Source organism: Hibiscus syriacus, unplaced genomic scaffold (genome assembly GCF_006381635.1).
Source record: "Hibiscus syriacus cultivar Baekdansim isolate YM2019G1 unplaced genomic scaffold, ASM638163v2 tig00110569_pilon, whole genome shotgun sequence".
In the NCBI taxonomy this organism is placed as follows: domain Eukaryota; kingdom Viridiplantae; phylum Streptophyta; class Magnoliopsida; order Malvales; family Malvaceae; genus Hibiscus; species Hibiscus syriacus.
The window spans coordinates 888,336-911,120 of record NW_024062784.1 but is presented as its reverse complement, the minus strand read 5'-3'; the positions used below and the strand labels follow the sequence as shown (position 1 = coordinate 911,120).

Sequence of the window (22,785 nt, the reverse complement as noted above, 5' to 3'; positions counted from 1 at the left end):
TGTAGAACTTGTGACAGTCTCAAATAAATGTTAAATTCAACTCATTTAATCTTTGGCAAGAACCCTAAAGCAGCAAAACAACACAAAACACATCCATAATTCAGATGAAGGAGTCCATAAACCTAGCTAGAACTCCAGATACAAAATTCAACACCTTACTTTCTCGACCTACCACCGCGACCACGTGCACTGCCATGTCGGCCGTCCGATGCCCTGTTTGCATCGGGTTTCTTCATCTCATCTGGCAGTGGAAGTATATGATCAACACACTTCCTAAAGCTGAAATCTTCGACGGTTTCATTGTCCCTCATGGCGAAGAAACATTTACTTCTCCACGCCGGAAGGAATCGGATTTGAAAAGCTTTGATCCCTCCACCGATTTTTTAAATCGGACTATTCGCGACATTTCTTAAGCAATTAAAGCATCACCACGTGTTCATACTGTGTAACATAAAGCGAATTATGAACATAATATTTACACTGCTAAAAAATTCCCAGGAAGCAATGTTCGTTGTACTTAGATTCTAATGAACAAAACCTACTGCTTCGCCATTAAAACAAAGTTCATTACATTTTGAATTACCTTGTTAAGGTTGAATTGAGTAGGCCAATAATGAAGCAAATTGTAGAAGTAATCAAACATCTCCACGGACGACCCGAATTCCTTCGGACCCAGACGGACACGAACCGAATCGGATGGCAATGGCTTCGCATTCTCTAGGCTTTCTTCCTCCACCGTCTGTTTCTTGGATGCCTTGTCGCTTCCTTCGCAGTCTTCTTCTCTCCCGCGCTTCGATTTTGAATCGACGTTGTTGAGGCCCTTAGAATGGACGCCGTCATCGGGATCCGGTGACGGAGGAGGAAGGGTTCCCGAATCCATGTCTGCGGTTGCAGGATTGGTGTCGGTGGGCTCTGCCGATACCTCTTTCTTCGCCATTGCATACGCTGAAACCCTAAGACTTGGCGGCAGTAGTTATTCAGTAACAAACTTTTCTTTATGGATAAACTATATAAATACTCACTAAAGTATGAGTAAGTTTCTGTTTTAAGCTTTGAAGCCTCAAAAATAACAAAATAATCATTAATATTATCATTTTGTGTTATAATCACTAATATTATCGTTTTATAACACATCAGTCACTCAACCATTAACGTTCGATAGTTGGGTCACAACAATCTGACGTGGCAGTTAGGAAAGCTGACTTGACATCCTTGGGACGCTATGGACATACTTTGATCGAGAGAAGAACACAACTTTTTGCGTTATTTAAAATTATCAAATTATTATTTCTTTGAGATCTCGGGTTCAAGCACAAGAAATAATATGGGTGTGAGCGTTCAATATCTAATAGTTGAGAGTTATCTTTAAACATATATTATCATGTATTTATCCGGATAATAAGAAAAGAACGGTTACATTATGGTAATTAAATTTATAAAATGAAGTGATTACAATACAAAAGAATCCAAAAATAACAATAATCAGCTAATTAGTTCACATTTATATGAAGAGGATTAGGTATACTGACAGGCTACCTCAGTTTCTACTTCCCTTTTGTGAAAGTTCTGATGACAACCACAAGCGGCACATGACAAAGCCCCGGTCGTCCCTTCCGCATCGCTTGCCATGAACTCCCGGCAGCCATCAACGGCGTATCCTCCAATGTTTTCACCATGATTCTTCCGACACTCCCTGTATCTCACATTAGTAATCATCAACGACAAAGTACTACAACTTCTTATTTCACTTTTCAGCACCACATGACATTTCTTAATCCCTCATAACAAAAAAAGAAAACCCTAATTCCACTTTCAAATGGTTTCTTTATAGGTCCATGAGAATGCAATCTCTCCTCGTTAAGCTACAAGGAAAATAAACCTAAAAACAATTACCTAGAATTATGGGGATCGATGACTAACCCTAAACCTAACATGTTCGTATTTATAAGGTTCAATGGCGTTGCTCTAACACACGGAAAGAAGGATATCATCGCTGGGATGGGCACAGGATCCGAACCCGACGAGTTTCGACCTAGTCTAATTTATCGAGTCAATTTTTTTTTTAAAAAATCAAGCTTGGGTCAAGTTTGTTTAGAGATTATGTTGGGTTGGATCAAGTTTGGGTTTAAGATGAAAAATATATGATTCGTTATGAAAAAAATGTAATTTTAACTTATATATTTAGAGATAATTGCAATAAGACACCCTATATATTATTTTACAATTAAATCCATATTTTAACTGATTAAGCTGCGTGAGGAGGCTAGGAGATTGTTTAGTACTTCTGCTGATTGGTTACAGATTAAAGGTGGCTGGATTTGAGATAATATTCGGGTAAGGAGGGATAAGGTTAGTTGGCATCGGCTTATATGGTTTCCAGCTCATGTCCCAAAATACTTTTTAGTTTCTTTGATGGCAATACTTGACAGATTGCCTACAAAAGATAGACTTGCTCGGTTTGGTATAGTGACTGACAATGTTTGTGGTTTATGTGGTACTGGGATGGAATCTCGTAACCACCTCTTCTTGGAATGCTCCTATTCGAGGGAAGTATGGGGTGCTGTTATGCACTCTTGTGGGATGCAACAGCATGAGCAGAATTGTTGGGATGACACTCTTCGTTGGATGATCTTGAATTTGAAGGGTAAGTCTCTCTTAGTTCATGTTCTTAAATTAGCTTGGACTGGTTTTGTTTACTTCATATGGGAAGAACGTAATCATAGGTTTTTTAAAGGATTGATTCGTTCGGCTGATACAATTGTAAATGTTATAAAGGAGGCTGTTAGAATTAAGTTGTATAGATGTCGCATGAATAGGCTGGATGATGTAAATAGACAGTTGTGCATAGATTGGGGGTTAATCTAGCTGGTTGTAATGTTTCTTGTAGCAACTTTGTTGCTTTCTTTTGGGTGAATACAATTTTACTTATCCAAAAAAATACTATTTTTATAAATATAATTATTTCAAGTCATGTTCGAATTTTATCTGAAAATGACGAGTTAGATTCAGGTCGAGTGGAGGGTTTATAATTTTCAAATCAGGTTCGAATCAAATTGAGCATACATAATTTTTTAGTCTGGTCAGATTGACCGAAACCCGACCCATGCTCATCCTCGATCATCACTCCTTTAGTCCTCTTCACACCTTCACTTTATGTTTTTCTTAGGGTAAACTACAACGGTAGCTACTGAAATTTTAAGGTTCTTTCATTTTGGTCACTAAATTTTAAAATATACATTACGGTCACTAAATTTTAAAATATACATTACGGTCACTAAATTAAATTTTAAAACATACATTACGGTCACTAAATTTTTAGTTCAATTTGAAGCTTGCAATGCAACGTGTAAGACTATCATTCTAATAAAGAAATAGACAAAAGCTTAATGGAAGTGACCGAAATGACCATCCATCTCAGTTGGTAGAGCACAAGGTTTTTAACTTTGAGGTCGTGGGATCGAGTCTCATGGAGGGTATTTCATAATTTGGCGGTCTCCTACGGAAGCTGCTCTCAACCTAGTGTTGGAAGGCAGCCTATTATCTTACCTCCCCCTTACCCCATTACATATGGGAACAAGGGACATCCATTTTTAATGGGAGTGACCATCAATTATCTTCAGATATGATATTTCAATAGCTTTTGAAGATAATATATAATGTATTTGGAACACTTAATATAATTACAAAATAGTCATTAAAATTTATCAAGACTACAAAGTAATCTTTAACTTCTAAAATTATTGCAAAATTGTCTTTAAACTCATCGAACTTAGAACTATTTTAACATTGCAAGGGACCATTTTACAACCATTAAGAAAATTGAAAGACCATTTGATAATATTTGAAAGATTGTTGATAAAATAATTAGTTTTACTTAGTTCAAGGTTTCCATTGTACTTCACCCTTATTTTAATAGTAAAGTGCATGAATCGAGCGATCTCAGTGATAAAAGAATTGTTGTTATTCCTTGAGGTCTCAAGATCGAGCATCGGGAATGTCAGTGATTGTTTAATGTCAAATGAAATTATTTTTATAAATAAAATTAAAATTATATTAAATGTTATAATTAAAATTATATTTGTTAATGATTTTGGTAATGTACAAAAGTTTGAGAAAATTATGAAGATTTGAGAGTCAAATTATGGACTTCCCCATCATATTATATTATTTTCTATTAACAGGTGGTGGATATAGTTGGCAAAGTAGGTTTGGATTTGGTAATGTCTTTAATTAGATTTAAAATTTAGTTGGATTTGATTGAAATCGATTTAAAAAGTTGAAAAGAAGACTTGAATTTAATAAAATAAAATATGATTAATCAATTTCATTAATTTAAAAAATTTTATTTTTTTATAGAAATTCGTTAATTTTATTAAAAGTATAAAATATTCAGAATTATAATTAAGATTTATTAGTATAACTGTAAATGTAAATTAAATTATAGTTGAGACAATTTCCTATATTGAGAAAGTCGCTAATTTTTTTAAGGTAATTTGATTTTTTATTGATTTCTTTACAATATTTTTCTTTTTAATTCTTTGGTTATTTTATATTCATAATTCACGTGATAATTTTGTTTAAGAAAACCTTCGTTAAAAAATAAAATCATAAATATATTTATATAATTTTTTATGATATTTCATTTATTAGATAATATTGTAATGTAACAAATATATAAAAATATATATTTATATTTTATATGGTTAAAAAGATTATTAAATTAGATCAATCCACCTCATATTGTTAAAGATATTTAAAATTAAATTCAAACGAAAATCCGAAAACTCTGTTCAACTTGATTCGACTCAAATTTCATAAACTTTACTAAAAAACAAACAAATTTTGAATCTTAAAATAAAACTTGTTAACCTTACCGATTTGAATTTTTTTTAATGTGATTTGATTTAATTGAATATTCATCCTTATTTAAAAAAATTATTTGTAGGGTAAATAACACATTTAGTACCTAAACTATACATTTTGATCCGTTTTAGTACTTAAACTTTCACTTTTTTTCAAAATTATACATAACGTTTAGTTTTTGTTTCGTTTTATTACCTAACAGTTAGAAATTTAACAGACAAGTTCACCTGTCGTTGCGTCTACATTTGTCGATCGATGAAGTCTAAACTTTTTAGCCAGCACCTTCTTAACCCCCTGAACACGATTTCGGCCCACATTTCACCGAAAAATACATTAATCTCCCCAAATCAACAATGGACTCTTTGATTTCTTCATCCTTCGATCTCAATGGTCCACCGTTCGATGGGCATAAGACTAGACTATGTTGGTCGACTCATCATTCTGTCATGATCCACTATTCATATTGGTCGTTCATCCAACAAAACTCTTTCACATCAGCCCATCCGTTAAATTTTTAACGGAGGGGGTACTAAAATGAAATAAAAACTAACATTAGGTATAGTTTTAAAAAAAATAAAAAAATTAGGTACTAAAATAAATTAGAACTAATAGTTTAGGTACTAAATGCATAATTTTATTGTTGAGTTTAAGGTAGACCTAAAGGCAACTTGGGCATAATGGTAGTGGAAAAAGGAGAAATTAACCTACTAATCCAGGTGGATAAATTATTCAGTTCAACAAGGCAGATCAAAGTTTATTTTGGGATTTATGATATTTACTATAGTGAATGACGAACTTGTCATGTAGATATGACAAATTTGAATAATAAAAAAGCTCGACGCATGTGGATGACTAGTTTTGAAAAATATAAATTTTTTATTAGAATCCGTCACATTAAGATAACAAATTCCAAAAAAAAAATTATAAGAATCTATCACATCAAAGTTACAAATTCAAAAAAAAAATTATTAGAACTTATCATGCTCAGGTAACGAATTTTAAGTTACTGTAATAAAATCATAAATTACTAATTAATTTTTGGGTTATTCTATAAACCTAAATAATTATTGCACCAGTATTATTGAGCTGATTTTGCCGTGAGAAAAAAAAACCCTACTATATATATATGAGTGGTAGGGTGGGTATATGGTCTTCTAGTTATATGTAATGGAACCGATCGAAAGTTATTTGAGCCTCTACGTACCCGAATCATTTAAGAGATCCATTACTTGATCGAATTTTTTGAAAATATTTATATTATCTTAATTTCAATAACTTGAATTCTAATACTTATTTTGAGTCGAGATGTAAATATTTTACCATTAGATGGATAAATCAATTTATAATTGTTATAAATATTTTTTTTTCCATTAAGCTAAGGTGATTATAAAATAATATCTATGAGTAAGTTGTTTAAAGATAACTCTCAACCATTTGAGATTATACGCTCACATTCTTGGTATTTCTGGTACTCGAACTCGAAACCCTAAAAAATAATAACAATTATTTTATCATCGAAGTCATAATTCGTGCATATACATACATTTCTATTCATATGAGGTGGGGTTATTTATGCATTTTACTTGCAGGTTGTTTTGGGAGACAGCTCCAAGCAATTTGGGAGAGGAAAATAAATTTTAAGGGTGCGTTTGGTTCACGGAATGTAAGATTATCAGTGAGAATAAAAAGATTACCAGGGAATACGATTACTGAGAATGTTGTATTTTATGTTTGGTTGGTTTAGCAGGAATGTAAGATTACCGTGTTTTGTTAAAGGAATAAAATATTATTGGAATGTATATTTGACCAAATTGTCCTTATTATATATTTGTATAATATTACAAGTTGTAAAATATTTATATATTTTCTTTAAAAAATTAAATTCATAATATTTATATTTTTTTTACAAAATTAAAAATATAAAAATGGTTTAATGAAAGGGTAAAATTTTGTTTTAACCCCTGAACTTCATATAAAATTTTAATTATAGACTTTTTTTGTAAATCTAAAATAATTTAAGGATAAATTTGTAATTTAACATTCGTAGAGTTTTTATTATTCAATGACAGAAGAATGATATTTTTGAAAAAAAAATAAAAATTTAAGGGCATTTTAGTCCAAAACGTCGGTAATGTTACAATACCTAAGGGAATGGAGGTAATGACATTCCCGGTAATATATCCCAAAAAATCCACTATTGGTAATAAAACATTACCGGGAATGATATTCCCGACCAAACTAAACGGGGAAATGTGGATTCCATTCCCGGAGGAATCACACATTCCCCATCCAAACGCCCCTAAAAGAAGTCAAACCGTTCACAAGTATTGCATTAAAGTGTGGGTAATTTCCCCCCATATTGGATTTTTCCCCTATTAATTAACTATATGTTTTATTAATTATTGTTGACTTACGAGTGTGTTTATGCTGAATTATTTTTGGTATTGTTGTGTTTCACAGATCTTTCAACATGAATTTGTCAACATTGCTATGATTCATGTTTCAACATCAAATACGCTGGTTTTATTAAAAATAGAAAATATTTAAAATTATAATAAATATTTACGAGCATAGCTTTAATCGTAAATTAAATTATAATTATGACATTTTTTATAATTATTGACAAAAAAAATTAACTGTCTAGATCACAAAAGGATCAAAGAAGTAAAATTTTTAATATAAAAAAAACCCTAACCAAAATGTTCGAAAAAATCATTAATTTATAATCCAACCAACATAATTAATGTTTGATTTCACTCCTCATATTAATCAATTATTAATTTATAATCCAACCAACATAATTAAGTAGCCAGACATGCTTGAAAAATAAGGAAATCAACACCATGTAATAGAGCCGACACGTAGGAAGCCTCTGGACCGTTCTCCTTAACGGATGCGTATGAACAATAAATTCATATGCAAATTGCAACTACAAGTTTAAGCTTTAGCTATCTCCAATTCCAATTTGATCCACATGGTACCACATAAAGAAGAACAACTATAGCCATATAAATCAATGGAGTCCCTAAATCTTTTTTGCATTCAATTTAATTTTTATATTCTGAAATTTTATCGACTTATTCGTTAATTTGATTAATGTTGACCATTAAATCTATATATTTTTATTAGATGGCGTTGTATATCATGTCATAATATCTTTATATAACATATTTTTAATATTTTTTAAAAATATATAAATATTACATGATCACTGGCGGAGTCACATTTTAGTGAGGGTGGGCTCATGCCCACCTGAAATCCAAATTTTTTTCTATTAGTTACTTATTTTATTAATGATGTCCACCCTGAAATTTGAGTTTTTTTTTATTAGTTACTTATTATGGTGTCCACCTGAAATTTTATTTATACCCATCTCATTTAAAAAATTTATGTCGTTAACGTATGTGTGTCCACCTTAAAAAATAATATTTTTGATCTGTCATTGTACATTATATAACTATAATATATCATATAATATAATATATTTAAACATAGAATAAGGTTCAATACCAACAAGAAGAAAGAGAAATTTAGTTACATAGGTAAAGTAAATATCATGATATGATATTTTTTAGTTTATTAGGATCCCATATATATAAAATATATTTAATAAACACTTCTTGGTCCTCCCTAGTTCTTAGATCATGGTGCTAAAGGTATAGTAATTAGACTTATATTTAATGCTTTTATCTTATATAATTTTATGTTTTAGTGAATCAGATGATATCATATTGTTAATTTTAATTCTTTTTATGATATAGTATCTGATTCACTAATTACTTATAAAATTATATGTATTAAACACTCTAAACAAAGAACCCTAATTAAACCTTGATTTTTCGTTCTCAAAACAACCCATCATCCAACAGCCATTTCTCTATCAACATGAGAGGCACTTGATCATCCAAGTTGGGCTTGCTTTCGAAAACGACGCTGTTTTCCGGCGGCGTCAAGCCGCCGGCGTTCTGCTGCTCCGCCGATACAGATTCACGAGAAACATCATCTGAAGATTTGCAGGACCAGTGGTTGAAGCTGAAGAAAGAATCGAAACCCTGATGAGTACTCGGCGTCGTTTCGGCGCTGGAGCTGAACGAGCCCTGATCAGTCATCGTCTCGGCCGAGTTCGTTCGATGATCGGCAGCGCCGGCGGTGAGTGGTGGTGGTTCGGGTGTGGTTTTCATCCAGTTCTCGAGCAACCGAGAAATGTTGCCGGCACTCGACGCATACGACGTCGTCTTTACCTGAGACGGCTGTTTATCGAGCGACAATGCCTCGGAAAGAGCCTGTTTAGCCATCCGGATATCCGTCTGAAGCCGTCTCTCCCACCGTCCCTTGGTGACCGATTGGAACGAAGAAGACACCCCGTCTTGCTTTTGACCGTTTTTAAGCTTCTTCTTCAAGTGAGTGTTCCAATAATTCTTTATGTCATTATCCGTTCTTTGAGGAAGATAAGAAGCTATGGCAGCCCATCTGTTGCCTAGAAGAGCTTGAAGATGGACAATCATCTTCTCTTCCTGCTCAGTGAAGTTACCACGCTTGATTCCCGGCCTGAGATAATTAGTCCATCTAAGCCTGCAACTCTTGCTGCACCTAAGCAAGCCTGAGAAGAAAAATCAAACCGACATTAATGGTGGAAAAGTAAAAACATGACTGGATATTTATTGCACTCTTAAATGAACACAACTAACCCCAAACCAAAAGTGGAAAAAAATAAGCATCCCCATTCACGATCAAACCCTAGACCCAGAATCCCAGATGGTACCTGTATTAGTAGGAACCGATCTCCAATTCCCTGGACCATGTTCTTGGATATAAGAAACGAGTATGATATCTTCTTCCGGGGTCCATGGACCCTTTTTCACACCCATTTTTTCACAGCAAGGAGGTCTACCCATCTTTTAACTTTGTTTTTTTTCCCTATGATGATCAAAGTTTGGTGGTGATGGTGAAGAAGAAGAAGAAGATTTTAGGGTTTTTGTTTTGTTTGAGTGTAAACAAAAAAAGGGTTATAGGATTTGGTATTGAATTTTGCTATGGAGCTATGAGATTGAGCTACATATGACTAGGGTATTGAAACCCCAAAATTGCCTTCTTTATTTTGTGATTACCCTCAAAAGGAAAAGGGTTTGGGTTTGTTCTATATATAGAGAAGGAAAGGGCACCCCACCCCCGGATAGAGGTGATTAAGGTAATATTTCTTTAGAATCTTCCTTAATTATTGATAATTACACATTCTGAAGACGTAACCATTTAAATTCGAGATTTCTAAATTGAACGACATTTTCTTTTACCCTTGAGAGTTGATACTACCTACCAAGTTAAATCGAACTTTAGATGAAAAGTGTAATTGTTTTGTTCATTCACAACATTCTAAAAGAAACCCTAGTTTATTACTAGACTTAATAAATCCTATAATTTTATTCGCCCTCTGAAATTTTATAAATTGAAATTTGTCCTCTCTAACATAAAAATCTTGCGTCCATCTCTATACAGAAAAAACTTTGTTTAAAAAGTATAAATGAAAACACATTTGACTTTTTTTTTAAAAAAATCTTAAATTAAATTAATTTAATTAGACTTTTCATGTTTCATGTGAATTTATTAAGGTTTAAAAATAGGTAAATACAAGAAAAGCAGTAGAAAATTAATTAAACAACTCAAAACATTACAAGATACAAATAAATATTACTCTCAACACTAACATAATAATATAACATTACAATACGCTGACAACTAATATTATCATAACTAAAACACAATATATTTGAGGTGATTGTAAGAATTTATTAAGATAAATGATCCGGTTCGAGGATCTAAAGTAAAGATAAATCAATAAAATAATTAAATAATCAAAATAAAATTAATAAGAATGAAAATAATTTATTCACAATTAAAATATTTTTTAACGGAAACTTAATTAATCTTCTAACAAGATGTTAATTGATAATTAATAACCTAATTTCAAACCAAAGAAACGAAGCAATGAAGAATGCATGCCCTACTCATTATTACATATGAGATAAAGAGAGGTATAAAGGAAGAGTAAGAGTTCAGTTTTCCAAGTTCCAATAGGCAATAACTTATTATAATGACTGCAATTTATTTATTTATTTGCAATCCTATCTATGGATGATAACGGGTTGAGTAAGGTCTATTTTTTTTTATCAGTTTGACCTAACTCATAAAATATGTATTCTTTAACTGAATTTGACTCAATCGAAAATTATATATCATTCACCTAATTCGATTTGACTCGAAAAATATATATTTTCACTGACTTCGACTCGACCCAAAATTTTAGAGTATAAATTTGACCTGGTATAAAACAAGGGTTTAATTAAAATAAGATTTTTTTTATAAAAAAAATTATATTTTTATCCTATGGTCAGAGTTTTTTTACCCTCCACCCAAACCTGATTTGACCTCACTCTCTTAAAAAAATAATCCAATCCGAAGCCAAATTTTTTCAAAAAAAATCCTACCTTATCAAATCGAATTAGATCAAAACCTATCTATTTCGGGTTAGATTGCCTCTCTAGTCAGACCCATTACTGTACCAATAATGAAAATATGTTCGGAAAAAGTTATTTTGTAAGTCTGAACTATAATGTGCGACCTATTTTTAAATGAGATTTAAATATTTTTTTAATTATGCATTCAAGCAACACAATGCATATATATCGAGCATGTTCTTCCATAGTCATGTATGTATACAATGCAGACATATATCATGTATTTTTTTGACAAGTACATGCATGTTCTTTTCATACTCAACTCATCATCATCACCATACACCAAAACATCATCATCACCATACAACAAAACATCATCATTTCCACATACATATTATCATACATTCATGTCATGTTCATAGATGCAGCTTATAAAACGAATCAAAACTAATAATTTATATACTAAATATACATAATTTATCCTACAAGTTATTATTATGATTTCATGGTCACGTTTCTTAATTAAGTTCCTATTATTATATATATAGTTGCTTACTATATATGACCACTCTTATTCTTATTTAATATAGCAAAATGGTGTTAGTTAAATTAAATTTTAGTTAGAGATACGTGGGATGTCGCATTTAATGGGCCCCCAATCATAGGATGTTACTTTGTGGAGTATATTGATTATTAAAAATTTCAAAACAGTCATTTGATTATTCATTATATTACGAATTCGTCCTTTTTATTAAAAATTAATGGTAATCTAAGCCGAATGTTAATTTTTGTCTGAGATATGATAGTTGTTTGAGATTCTAGGATCATGTTTTTATCATATCTAAGACAAGATGTTAACATCCAGCTCAGACTGCTATCAATTTTTTTAATAGAAAATGATTAATTTAAAACATAATAAATAGTCGGATGATCATTTTATAACTGTTAATAGTTGGGGAACTCAATAAAAAAATCCCATTATCAAAGATCATTTTATAACTTTTAATAATTAGATTTCAACAAAATAACCCCTATAAAAATAATCTATTATTCCCATATGAATGGAAAATTGATTAAATAAAATAAGAATATAATTCAAATATACAAAAACAGAAAAAATAATTATAAGATGATTGGTTCTAGAAAGAAAAAAGAAGAAAATTCAGGTTATAAATTTATTATATATAAAATTGGCTGAAAATAATTGATCCATCAAAATATTTTCTCCACACAAACAAAAACAAAATAGTACTCGTTTGTATATAAAAAAAATATTGGGCCCACAAAGAGGACATCTGTCCCATTATTGGGCCTGGTAGGTAACAAGTGGAGCCCACTTGTCAACAGTTAGTTAAAATAATTGGTGCCAATGTCAAGACTTGAGATTGTGTCAATTAATTTAAGGGTATGTTTGTTTCCCGTAATTGGAATTACGGAATTAGTTTTCCCCGAATTTCCGTGTTTGTTTCACGTAATTCGTTTTTCGAAAAATGTTTTTCCGTATTTGTTTCACGTAATTCGTTTTTCGGAAAACGTTTTCCCGTGTTTGTTTCACGTAATTCGTTTTCCGGAATGTAATTCATTTTCCTAGTAACAGAATTTCCTTTGTGTTTTCTGTAAAATGACTTACGGATTCATTTTCCGTAAGTCATTTTCCGAACTTTTCACTTCAAAGCAAAAATACTCAAAATAATTTTATTTTATGAATTTAATATTAATAAAATATTTTAATATCATTTTCATCAAAATATTAATTATTAAAATATTTAAAATATATTTATTAATATTTATAATAATATATAATATTATATTTTTAATATTATATAAAATAATCAATTATATTATAATAATATAAGATATTATATTTTTTATTTTAATAATATATAATAAATTTTTTATATATTTAATAATGAATAATATTATTTATATATTTCAATAATATTTTAGTAAAGATATTAAAATATACTAATTAATATTTTTAAAATATAATATAGTACTATTACTTTAATAAATAATTAATATAATTTATAAAATTTTATTTCACTAAAATATACCGAAAAAATGTTTAAATAACATCTTCCAAACATCATAAAACGTTTTCCAGATGTTTTCCAGAAATGTAATTCATTTTCCAGAAATGTAATTCATTTTACAGAAATGTAATTCATTTTCCAGTAATTCAAATTCCAGTAATTCATGAAATGATTTTGTTTCGTAATATAAAGGTTGAGGGACACTTGTCAAAATGTCAAAAATTAAAGCAATAATCTCACATTACATCCATCTTCATGTTTGGTCCCCTCTTAATATTTATAATTTCAATTTAAACCCTTTAACACTTTAATCTAATGGGAAAGGCACTTCAGATATTTTAAAATGGTGTCTACCGACACCGTTATTGCTTTTAAGAACTGGTTCAATGATATAATGTTTTAAGCATTGACTCGACGACATAATGTATATAGACAGTCGACCCATAAAATACAACTCAAACGATCATGAAATAAGATTTTATCATATCTCTATCAACAGTTTATCGTTCAACTCATATGCATGGCGAACTTGAAACATATGAATAGTCAAGACTTAACAAAACAATACAATATAGCTGGGAGACCATTTTGTAACTCTTAATAATCGAATGACTCAACAAAACAGTGTCCTATAACTAGATGGCCATTTATGTGCTTTACCCCAACATTTTAATATAAGGCTTAAATATATAGTTGGTATTTATACTAAATATTTCTTCTAAAGTTGCTATTTTAAAAAATTACTACATAATTTATAACTCAATCAAATTATTCTTTCTCAATATATTTTTTGTAATTTCTACTTAATTTCTTAAACAAATATTAAATCTAAATACAAAATTAATTTATATCCTACCTTCAAACCTTGTTGTCGTTGCTTAAAATAATAATATTACAAGGTAATAATATTACAAGTATAAGCTAAAACACAAGAAAATATTTAAAATGTTTAATTGAAAAGTATACATATTTTTTTCTGGGTTTTTTTTTATATTTGTAACGAGAGTACAAATTTGAAAATATGATACAAAAATCATAAAAAAATATATTTTTTTTAAATAAAAATATTCAATTCTAATAAACTTTAACCGATGGTATACATTTGTATATTTTTTGAATAGTATGTAATGATTACAATATAATATTTGTTGTATAATGGATTTTGAGAGTAAAGAAACAATAATAGATGTTTGTTGGATAAATAGGCAATATTGCCCAAGTATTTGGTGGGCTGTTGGTCACCTGCTTTGCTTTGATTACTCGGTCATGGATTGGGCACCTCCATTACTAGTTGAGCAACCCAAAAACAAAATTTCCAAAATAGGGCTATTAGACTTTTAATTTGGATCTACGACATTTTCTACAGTATATGGAATTCATCATATCGAGATGACGAGTTTAAATAAAAAATAATTATTTAGGTAAACTCATCATCTCGACATGATAAATTCTTTAAACACCATAATAAATACCGTAGATCTCAAATTAAAAGACCGACAACCTTGTTTTACAAATTTTATTTTTGGACTGTCGTATTTGGAAAAGAACCAAATACTGAGGGGGTGTTTGGATGGGGGAATGTGGGATTCCCATGGGAATGAAATCCACATTCCCCCGTTTGGTTAGCCCGGGAATCCTATTCCCGGTAATGCAAGATTACCAATAGTGGATTTTTTGGGGTATATTATCGGGAATGTCATTACCTCCCTTTCCTTAGGTATTGTTAGATTACCAGCGTTTTAGACTAAAATGCCCTTAAATTTTTATTTTTTTTAAAAATATATTTCTTCTATCATTGAATAATAAATTTCCACGAATGTTAAATTATAAATTTATCTTTAAATTATTTTAGATTTACAAAAAAATCTATAATTAAAATTTTATATGAAGTTCAAGGGTTAAAATAAAATTTTACCCTTTCATTAAACTTTTTTTATTTTTAATTTTGTAAAAAATATATAAATATTGTAAAAAATATATAAATATTATGAATTTAATTTTTTTTAAAGAAAATATATAAATATTTTCCAACTTGTAATATTATACAAATATATAATAAGGACAATTTGGTCAAATATACATTCCAATAATCTTTAATTCCTTTAACCAAACACGATAATCTTACATTCCTGCTAAGCCAACCAAACACAAAATACAACATTCTCAGTAATCATATTCTCTGATAATCTTACATTCCCACTGATAATCTTACATTCCGTGAACCAAACGTACCCTGAAGGTTTTTTCATCATTGTATTTATATTTGCCAATGTATTTGTAAGTTTTGTGTCAAAATAGTTTGTAGTACTCTAGTAACGAATATTGTTTTAGTTTTTTTTTTATGTAAGGCAGTCTAGTTAAATGAAATATTCGATAAATAAATGTCAGGAATTCGAATTTTGATATTTATAAATGAAGTAAATTAGGTTGTAAGCTCACTCTCATCTCTACAATACATGATTCAAATTAGTCGATTAATAAATTGGCAAGGAATGGTTATAAATTAAATCAAAGAATAATATTATTTGAATAAATCTCAACCGTGATTTTAAGGCATCAAAGTTTATTTTCTTCTTACAATAAATTATATATATATAAAAAAAGTAAATATGAAGTTACTATTTTACCACCGCGCCAAGGTGTTAGGGCATCTTCTTAGCACAATATATATATACATATATATAAAGGACCAAACAAATTTGCAGCCTTTTTTTTTTGTATTCACCGTTTCGGATTTTCTCAGGTTCTTCTTCTCGTTCCTCTCCCTCTTTACTTCCCCCCTAATTTTTTTACCTAATTCTTAGCTTCATTTTAATAAATTCGAAACATGTATTTTTCTTTTCTTTTTCTCGTTAGATCTTCGTATGATTCTTTCCTCGTTCTGTGATTGAGTTTCGGAAATTAAATTTAAATTGCTCTCCGCAAATTTTGCTTTGTTCTTACTCATAATTTGCTTTGGATTTCATTTTCGTCGCTGTGTGGAAAATCTAGATTAAATTTACATATTATTCTGATGAGTAGTATATTTGTGGTTGGAATTTCTATTAGAATTATAACTAGGAGTTTGTTATAGAATTTATTGGAAGCGATTATAGTATTAAAATAATTTAACTGGAATTTCTATTATTCTTTGTTAGTGTTTCTAGTTTCGTATTTTTATTCTTCTTTTTATAGATTCGGCAGTTTGTCTGTGATGACGAATAGTATATATCCATAAATTATTCATTTGAACTTGCATTCGTTAATATAGACAGATTTGATATGTTGCAAGTGGAGGCATATGGAGAATCGTTTGATGTTTGCTATAACTTGATTTTTATCTTGGGCAGATGTAGATCTACTAATTATTAATATTCATGTTGTGACCCTTTTGTTTGATTGATATGCATGCAGTCTTTGAAAATTTCAAGCTTTTATAAGCAACTAGAGCTAGATTTAGTACTTTTGAGTTATGGTTTGTAAATTGTTTGACTGAGTTTTTTTTTTTTTTGCTTCTTTTCTAGCAATGTCGGACAGTCACGAGACTGACAAAAATATCGAGATATGGAAGATCAAGAAGCTGATTAAAGCGCTTGAAGCAGCTAGAGGCAACGGCACCAGCATGATATCTCTGATAATGCCTCCACGCGATCAGATTGCAAGGGTTACAAAGATGCTTGGAGATGAATTTGGAACTGCTTCGAACATCAAAAGCAGAGTCAATCGTCAGTCTGTGTTGGGTGCAATAACTTCCGCTCAGCAAAGGCTCAAACTTTATAGTAAGGTTCCTCCCAACGGGCTTGTGCTCTACACAGGAACAATTGTGACTGAAGATGGGAAGGAGAAGAAAGTCACTATTGATTTTGAGCCTTTCAGGCCTATAAATGCCTCTCTTTATCTTTGCGACAACAAATTCCACACTGAGGCACTTAATGAACTTTTGGAATCAGATGATAAGTTTGGTTTTATAGTGATGGATGGTAACGGGACTCTCTTTGGGACATTAAGCGGTAACTCCAGAGAGGTGCTACATAAGTTCAGTGTTGATCTTCCGAAAAAACATGGGAGAGGAGGACAATCAGCTCTTCGTTTTGCTCGGCTTCGAATGGAAAAGCGTCACAACTATGTGAGAAAGACTGCTGAACTTGCCACACAATTTTTTATTAATCCTGCCACCAGTCAGCCTAATGTTTCCGGATTAATACTGGCTGGATCAGCTGATTTCAAGACTGAACTGAGTCAATCAGATATGTTTGATCAGCGGCTTCAGGCTAAGATTCTCAATGTGGTTGACGTCTCTTATGGAGGAGAGAATGGTTTTAACCAGGCAATTGAGCTTTCCTCGGAGATCCTGTCCAATGTGAAATTTATACAGGAGAAGCGCTTAATAGGGAAATACTTTGAGGAGATCAGTCAAGATACTGGGAAGTATGTTTTCGGTGTGGATGACACACTGAAGGCCTTGGAGATGGGAGCTGTTGAGATACTGATTGTGTGGGAAAATCTTGACATAACCAGGTACGTGTTGAAGAACAGCGTTACCGAAATTGTCGTAAAACATTTAAACAAGGAGCAGGAAGCCAACATGACCAACTTCCAGGATCCGGTCAGCTCAGCTGATTTGGAGGTCCAGGACAAGATGCCACTTTTAGAGTGGTTTGCTAATGAATACAAGCGATTTGGTTGTAGTCTTGAGTTTGTCACCAACAAATCACAAGAGGGTTCTCAGTTCTGCCGTGGTTTTGGCGGTATTGGAGGCATTCTCCGATACCAACTTGACATGAGATCATTTGATGAGTTTTCTGACGATGGAGAAGTTTACGACGATTCTGAATAGCAACCAATCAACTCTACCCCATTGACGGTGCAGAATGATGGGGATAGAAACAAAACCTGCACCTGTGCCCGAGCTGTTGGGCGTTCTACTGGTGCTCACAATGCCCCCAAAGTTTCTCATACATCTAATTAAGGTATGAGTTTTTAAACCAAATCTATTTCAACTCCGATAAGATGTGTGTTGAATTTTATTTGACTAATTCTAGTCCCTTCCCCTGCCAGACCCTATGTGACAATGTCGTGCAGACGGAATGATGTAGCAGCAAAAATAAGTTAAAGGCATAACCGGGAATTCGGTTCTGGTAATGGCCTTGCTTATATTAATCTGAAACTTATGATATTCATGTGGTAGCACTTGCCTTGATTATGCCTAGCAGTCTTTGGTAGAAATACAATGCTTGTCTGAGCTTTATTATGCCTGATGTATGTTACCTTTTATCTCTGGATCTTGTTGCCCTATATCCAAAACTTCTTTGAAATCCATCATTTTCATTTTATTAGTTACTTTCTATGAGATAGCTTTGAAAAATTGTGAAGGTTCTCTAGTCTAATCGAATGTTTTTTTTAACATATTTTTTAAAAAATAGATTTGAATTCGAGTATAATAATCGAACAGGAGGATTGAATTTATGTTTAGGTTAGGGTAAATTATAAATTTTATAAATTCAGTTTGATTTTGAGTAATTGACATCAATCATAATATGAACTACTACTACTACTACTCAAATTCTCGATTGATTCTATCATATAGATCAATAACAGATAACGATTATCCCTCGAACAGAACTTGCAACCTTTATCATAGTGTGCTCTTCAAAGAGCAACCATTTTCAATCTCTTTAAAAAAATGTGTTATGTACAATCCTATTATATTTAAAGATTTTTATAATTTCGTACGAATTAAATTACTTCAGTACTTAAATGATTAAATGAATGATTATTATTTTAAAATTTTCAAGTTGATGTTTTGCAGTATAACATAGGCGAGTGAATACGATAGAGTATTCATTGTAAATAGTTGACAGTGTTTAAAACATATATTATTTTATAGTTAAATTAACTTAATAAAATAATTTAGTAAATACTGTTTAAAATATATATTTATTTTATAATTAAATTCTCTTAATTTCAGAGATTTCGACTATAAAACTCAAAATAATATAATTTTTCAACAATATTTTAATAACATATGAATAGTATAATCGATGGTTGAGTCAGATAAAATCATTAACATGACCACTGTTTGAGTTAGATTAAAAAAAGTGGGTAGATTACACATTTAGTACCTAGATATCAGTTTTAATTTGTTTTAGAATCTAAATTTTTATTTTTCTAAATCATACTTTACATTTAATTTTTATTTTATTTTAGTAATCCGCCATTACAAGCTTAACACATTTATTACCTAAACTATTAGTACCTAAACTTTCAATTGTTTTAAAATTTAATGTTAAATTTTAAACAAATACACCAAACAAAACAAAAACTAATATTTTTAACGGCGGAATACGAGAGAGGTGGTTGACTCTGATCTAAATTTTATCAAATTTAATAATATATTTAAAAAAAATAGAAGAATGGATATTTGGAATAATTAAGGATATACTCGAGGAAAATTAATAATTTAGAAAATAAATGAGGGAGGCCAGAAAATGAAAGATATGATGTAACTCAACTGTTGTTTTCCTTGTAGTGGCTTCAGTAAAGTATGATAAAAATCTGATCATGTTCGGTTATTTATATTCGATTTGTATTCATTAAAATGTTTATAATTTATCAATAGAGTTTAATTCAAGTGATAATAATCTTGATATCATTTATGCAACGTCTTAAATTCGAGTCCAATGAGCAAAAACTCCCTCAAAGGCGCGACACAATTCGACCTGAATTAGGGTCTGTTTGTTTGGTTGTAATTGATTTTCCGGAAAATGAATTACTGGAATTTGAATTACTAGAACTGAAAAATGAATTACTGAAATTTGAATTCTGGAAAATGAATTACATTTTTGGAAAACATTTTTCGGAAAATGTTTTCCGTAAAATGAATTATATTTTTCTGAAAAACATCTGGAAAACGTTTTATGATGTTTGGAATATGTTATTTAAAACATTTTTCACTAGTTGAAGAGTTTTTTAAAAATTATTTATTACAAATATTAAATGTAATAAATAATATTATTTATCATAAAATTTAATATTATTATTTTAAAATATTAAAATAATTTATTTATTATTAAATATTTTTTTTATAATTTTATTAATAAAAATAATAATTTTTGTATATTTTAGTGAAATAAAATATTATAAATTATATTAATTATTTATTAAAGTAATAGTGTTATATTATATTTTAAAAATATTAATTAGTATATTTTAAATATCTTTATTAAAATATTATTTAAATATATAAATAATATTATTCATTATTAAATATATAAATTTTTTATTATATATTATTAAAATAAAAATATAATATCTTATATTATTAATAATATAATTGATTATTTTATATAATATTAAAAATATTATATTATATTATTATAAATATTAATAAATAAATAAATAATATTTTGATGAAAATGATATTAAAATATTTTATTAATATTAAATTCATAAAATAAAATTATTTTGAGTATTTATTCTTTGAAATGAAAAGTTCGGAAAATGACTTACGGAAAATGAATCCGTAAGTCATTTTACAGAAAACACAAAGAAAATTTTGTTATTAGGAAAATGAATTACATTCCGGAAAACCAATTACGTTAAACAAACATGGGAAAACATTTTTCAGAAAACGAATTACGTGAAACAAACACGAGAAAACATTTTTCGAAAAACGAATTACGTGAAACAAACACGAGAATTTGAGAAAAATCAATTCCGTAATTCCAATTACTGCAAACAAACCCACCATTAATCAAAGTGAAAAATTGAAATCAGGTGTACAACCAAATTTATTCTTTAATTTTAATTTTATCTCAATTCAACCATATCATTAAACAGGATTGCATGGTAAGAAGAGCAGAGCAGGTAAGGGATATGAATATTGAGTCAAATCAGAACGCTGTCCGAGTTGAAAGAAAATAAAAGGGTAAACTACGTATTTGATATCTAAATTATCAGTTTTGATATATTTTAGTATCTAGGCTTTTAATATTTTTCAAAATCATACCTAAAGTTTAATTTTTGTCTCATTTCAGTATCCCGCCATAAAAAAAATTAATTTTTATTTCATTTTAGTACGACTATTCAAAATTTAATGTTTTGATTTTTTTTTTAAGTTTAGGTACTAAAACATATAAAAAAATGATAGTTTAGGTACTAAATGCATTAAATTTTTAATGATGGATACTAAAATGAAATAAAAACTAAACGTTATGTATAATTTTTAAAAAAAATTAAAAGTTTAATTACTAAAACGTATCAAAATTGATAGTTTAAACACCAAACACATAGTTTCTCAAAATGAAATACTAGTAAAAGAGAAGGTGTGGGCCCCATTTACCTACAGATGGGTGTCGGCTGGTTCTGAAGCAATACCAATAAATAAGGCACCAGATTTGTCACAATTCTGCATATTCTCTCTTAAACCCTAAGTTGGAATTGGAGGGTAACCTGTCCTCTTCACAAACCCAACATACATAAGTGGCCAAGCATGTGATCTCACACCATCCCTTTGCTTGTAGGACACCCCCACCACTCCATAACCTATATTTTTGGTTTTGTCGTGTTTATCGTCTCTATGTTATCATGATCAATTACGATAGAATTTTTAATTAAAAAGTTTCAAAACATTAGTTCACCTTAATCCTAAAAATTCTAAATCTTTAACCTAATTCATCGATGTCATCCTTACCGATTACAGCCACCACCACCGATATAATCCTTGTCATCTTTCTAGTTTTGTGTTGCCATACTAGCCATCTATTGGCCGTTGGGATCGCGATTTGCAACGTAGGGTTCGTCGGGATACAAACGTCAATTGACTGTGACTTCATAGGGTTATCGATCGTCGGGTGGAGGTGAGGTTGGGTGGAACTTCGTCAACAGCAAAGGGAGACGATCATTGTGGGTTTAGGGGTTGAAATGAGGGTTTTTTAAGTTTTAGGATTTTTTAAAGTATTTCAAAAAAAATTTGTTTTTAAAAATATATATTTTAAAAAATAAATATTTTTAAAAAAAAATTACCATAATGTGACACATGTCCTTTAATGAAAGAATTTAATGATAGTTACAGCCCAAACACCTAAGTGATAACGTTTGTAACATTAAACATCTAGATAATTACATTTGAACACCTAAATGATCTCACTTTTTTTATTAACATTTTAAAAAAGTCTCCTTGATGGTAATTTTTTAAACGAAATTATACATGTAAAATATTTAGTTACATATACTTATTATATTATAGGGTAAATTACGTGTTTAATACCTAAACTATTAATTATAGTTTATTTTAATACCTAATTTTTCAATTTTTTTAAAATCATACTAAACTTTTAGTTTTTATTTGATTTTAGTACCTCTCCATTAAAAACCTAACGGCGCTGCATTTTTTATGGATAAATTATATCATTAATCACTCAACTATCTTCTCACTCCTATTTTGGTAATAAAGTTTA

General features: G+C 30.0%; 3 protein-coding genes and 1 pseudogene across 4 annotated transcripts; 2 read left to right on the top strand and 2 right to left on the bottom strand.

Annotated features, from left to right (window-relative positions):
* Positions 1–134: 134 nt before the first annotated feature.
* On the bottom strand, positions 135–971 carry LOC120132458 (annotated as a pseudogene).
* Positions 972–2,412: 1,441 nt separating this feature from the next.
* Positions 2,413–2,865, top strand: LOC120132637. The gene has a single exon (XM_039149363.1). It carries the CDS (start codon positions 2,413–2,415, stop codon positions 2,863–2,865), a length of 453 nt encoding a protein of 150 aa, XP_039005294.1.
* A 5,792-nt stretch (positions 2,866–8,657) lies between these two features.
* Positions 8,658–9,954, bottom strand: LOC120132489 (myb-related protein 306-like). The gene is made up of 2 exons (XM_039149237.1): positions 9,626–9,954; positions 8,658–9,463 (listed from the first exon to the last, which is right to left on the bottom strand). The coding sequence occupies exons 1-2, from the start codon at positions 9,756–9,758 to the stop codon at positions 8,709–8,711; spliced, it is 888 nt and encodes a 295-aa protein (XP_039005168.1). The 5' UTR covers positions 9,759–9,954; the 3' UTR covers positions 8,658–8,708.
* Positions 9,955–16,849: 6,895 nt separating this feature from the next.
* LOC120132766 (eukaryotic peptide chain release factor subunit 1-3-like) lies at positions 16,850–18,663 on the top strand. 2 transcript variants are annotated; one of them, XM_039149454.1, is made up of 2 exons: positions 16,850–18,297; positions 18,386–18,663. In XM_039149454.1, the coding sequence occupies exon 1, from the start codon at positions 16,854–16,856 to the stop codon at positions 18,162–18,164; it is 1,311 nt and encodes a 436-aa protein (XP_039005385.1). In that variant the 5' UTR covers positions 16,850–16,853; the 3' UTR covers positions 18,165–18,297; positions 18,386–18,663. The 2 variants fall into 2 exon arrangements, with proteins under 2 accessions (XP_039005385.1, XP_039005386.1); XM_039149455.1 differs by having other exon boundaries at positions 16,852–18,297; positions 18,370–18,663.
* The last annotated feature ends 4,122 nt before the right edge of the window (positions 18,664–22,785 follow it).